The sequence below is a fragment of the Atta cephalotes genome (assembly GCF_000143395.1).
Source record: "Atta cephalotes unplaced genomic scaffold scaffold00015, whole genome shotgun sequence".
NCBI classification, from domain to species: domain Eukaryota; kingdom Metazoa; phylum Arthropoda; class Insecta; order Hymenoptera; family Formicidae; genus Atta; species Atta cephalotes.
In genome coordinates, this window is record NW_012130079.1 from 5356619 (window position 1) to 5359556 (window position 2938).

Here is a 2938-nt window from a genome sequence, read left to right on the forward strand (position 1 = left end):
TTACTTACTTAAACTACTTACTTACTACTTACTTACTACTACTTACTACTCTACTACTTACTTACTCTACTTCTACTCTCTCTCTCTCTACTCTCTCTCTCTCTCTCTCTCTCTCTCTCTCTCTCTCTCTCTCTCTCTCTCTCTCTCTCTCTCTCTCTCTCTCTCTCTCTCTCCCTCCTTATAAAAATATTTTTTTTTAATTTTATTTACTCACCATATTGACTTCTGAAATTGCATCGAAACTCGCAATGGTGAGATCCATTCCAACTCGTAATGGATCACCTTTAAAAAATAATCTGTATTTTAATCGTGTAAATAATTTAAAAAATATCGTAATCTTTAGAGTCTTAATTTTTTTGCGATATGTATGTGAAATAGTCAGGAAAAGAAATATAGTTTAAAATCTTCGTCTAATCCGTTGATAATATCGGAAAATTATTTCCTCTCGTTGCACGTTCGATTAAAATTGCTGATTGCGATCATGCCTTGTTGAATGACGTGGAAAACTTCATTAAAAGCTTTCCATATCGTCCTGCTTCCGAGCTCTATTCTAAAATTTAATTCTATCAAATATGGCTCGAAACCCGAATATTATAGCAATAGTTTTATTTGTCAAGTCCATTTCAATAGATTTTTCTTATGGTTAGTGCATTTTTAAGTTGCATGTTTTTTATTAATATTTTTATAGGTACATAAAAAAGGATTTTATATATATATATATAATATGTATAATTTGTTTCATTTACTATACAAATGCAGATTATTTAAAATAGTCTTAATTATGTGTAAAAATGTGTAATAAAATATTACACATTTTTTAAGATAATCATATTGTTTATTTTTTATTATTTATTATTATTTTTTTTTATTACTCTGGATGTTTTTTTAATATCCTGAACACGAAATGATTTTTTTTTAATTAAATAATGTATATCATATACATCATTATGTGTGTAAACTTGTGAAAAAGCTTAATTTAAAAAAAATATACAAAGATCGATCTAGAGCTTACCACCAAAGTTCGGTCTTAATCGAATATCGTAGCCGTCGAGTATCCTCGAAATTGTCTGCGTAACGTTCTCCAATCTATCGGACATCTCGGCACTCTCTAGAGAAGCCCTGAAGTACGAAATTTCGAAAAGATCGATAGAGCTTAAAGCCGTTAAAATATCTTTATTAACGAGTATTTTTATCAAACGAATATAAAATAATTATAAAATAGTTTCGAAAGTATTTTATAAATGGAATTTAATATTACATATTTTTCAATTAATTAATGTATTATAAATTAATATAATAATTATATATGTATATTTATTATTATATAAATAATATGAATATATATATATATAATTATTCATATATATTTATTATATGAATATCATGAATAATAATCAATATTATTATTATATTGAGGCAAGATTTAGGCCTATATACTAAATGTGCGTTTATAACGATATTAGCGCATATTTATATATGTACTATAGAATTTCAAAAATATTTATCGATAAATGTGCGTTCCGAAAATTTATCTTATAGTTCCATTAGATTTCAATTTTTTAAACAAAAGTTTCACTTTTTGAAGTATGCTCCGAACATTTACATTTTCGATATTCATTTATTTTAAACAACAAATTTTATTTTAATCTGATGGTGAATAAAATCCAAGACATTTGTTCCTGATCCAAAGATGAATCATTTAGCCAAGATTGGTCTAACATTTTACATATAATTAACAAATTATATTTTTATATAATAAAACTGCAAATAAATATCGTATGTAGATATATGTGTGATACAAAGGTGCAAGAAATATGCACAATCAAGAAATAAAATATCTAAATTAATACATATAAACGTCGAAGACATTCAGAGATAAAATGGAAATAATAGAACGGCTGAAGAAGTTACTTCCACTATCCAATTCGGGCAATGTCGATCTGATCTGGTCTATAGCGATCATTGTACTCGCGACCATAATATTTTTCACTTTGAGAAAAAATTAATAAGTCTGGAGAAGATTATTCTTCGATTTTGTATGCAGCGTTGTTCGGAAAAAATTATCAGATTCATCTTTTGTGCGGAAAATGAAGCTTTATTGTTTCTCCTCATGTACAGCGGACTGATTGGAGTACTAATTGCCCAAATAATCGCATATGTCATACGTCAAGCTTAATTCAAGTATCTAATTATTTCCCTTTGAATCTAATTTTTTTTTATATCTATTTGATATATTTTGATATATTTGATATATTTTTCTATATGTATATATATTTTCTTTACTACATTTATACATGTGTGTAATCTTAATAAGAGAATCATGGTATTTTAACATAATTTATTATTAATATTCAAATTGCATTTTAAATTTTACAATCATCATCTATAAATTATTGAATTGCGCGATTTTAAGAACAGTTCATTGAACAAACGAATTGAAAATTCATTTTTTCAACCAATGAAATATCTATAATGGTTGTGCCACGCTGGTTAAATCATGCTCTTTTTAAGAATAAGACATAGACATTTCTAATTGGAATTTTATTAAAAATACATTATAATGTTTTAATTACATGAAGATTCGCGAAAAAGAAAAAGATTATATCTTTTTAATAATGTATATTTAAAAAATTAGGTTTATATGTATATATATTATTAATGGCAATTTTATGTTTGGTATCGTATTCTTTAATTTAAAGGCATAAATTTATGTCACATTTATGAAAAAGCTTTCCCTATCATATCTACCGAAATCAAAATCGTATCCTTTGTATATCACGTGTGCGTTACAAGTGAAACACAATGAGAATGCATCAAGTCTTATTATTCCCCGCGATTTTCCATAGGGCGAAGATTCAAATGATGATGCTCACCAGATGACACGATGACGCAGCTGCACGAGGAAGAGGACGATCAGCGGCAGCCCGCGCGGCAGCAT

At 27.3% G+C, this 2938-nt stretch overlaps 1 protein-coding gene across 1 annotated transcript in view; it reads right to left on the reverse strand.

Moving 5' to 3' along the window:
• Window positions 1–2938, reverse strand: part of LOC105618116 (gamma-aminobutyric acid receptor subunit beta-like) — a 7373-nt gene extending 4435 nt beyond the window's left edge. The window contains exons 1-3 of the mRNA XM_012199655.1: window positions 2874–2938; window positions 1013–1119; window positions 215–282 (exon numbers count right to left, since the gene is read on the reverse strand). Coding sequence (XP_012055045.1) covers window positions 215–282; window positions 1013–1119; window positions 2874–2938 — 240 coding nt within the window. The remainder of the gene's footprint in view (window positions 1–214; window positions 283–1012; window positions 1120–2873) is intronic.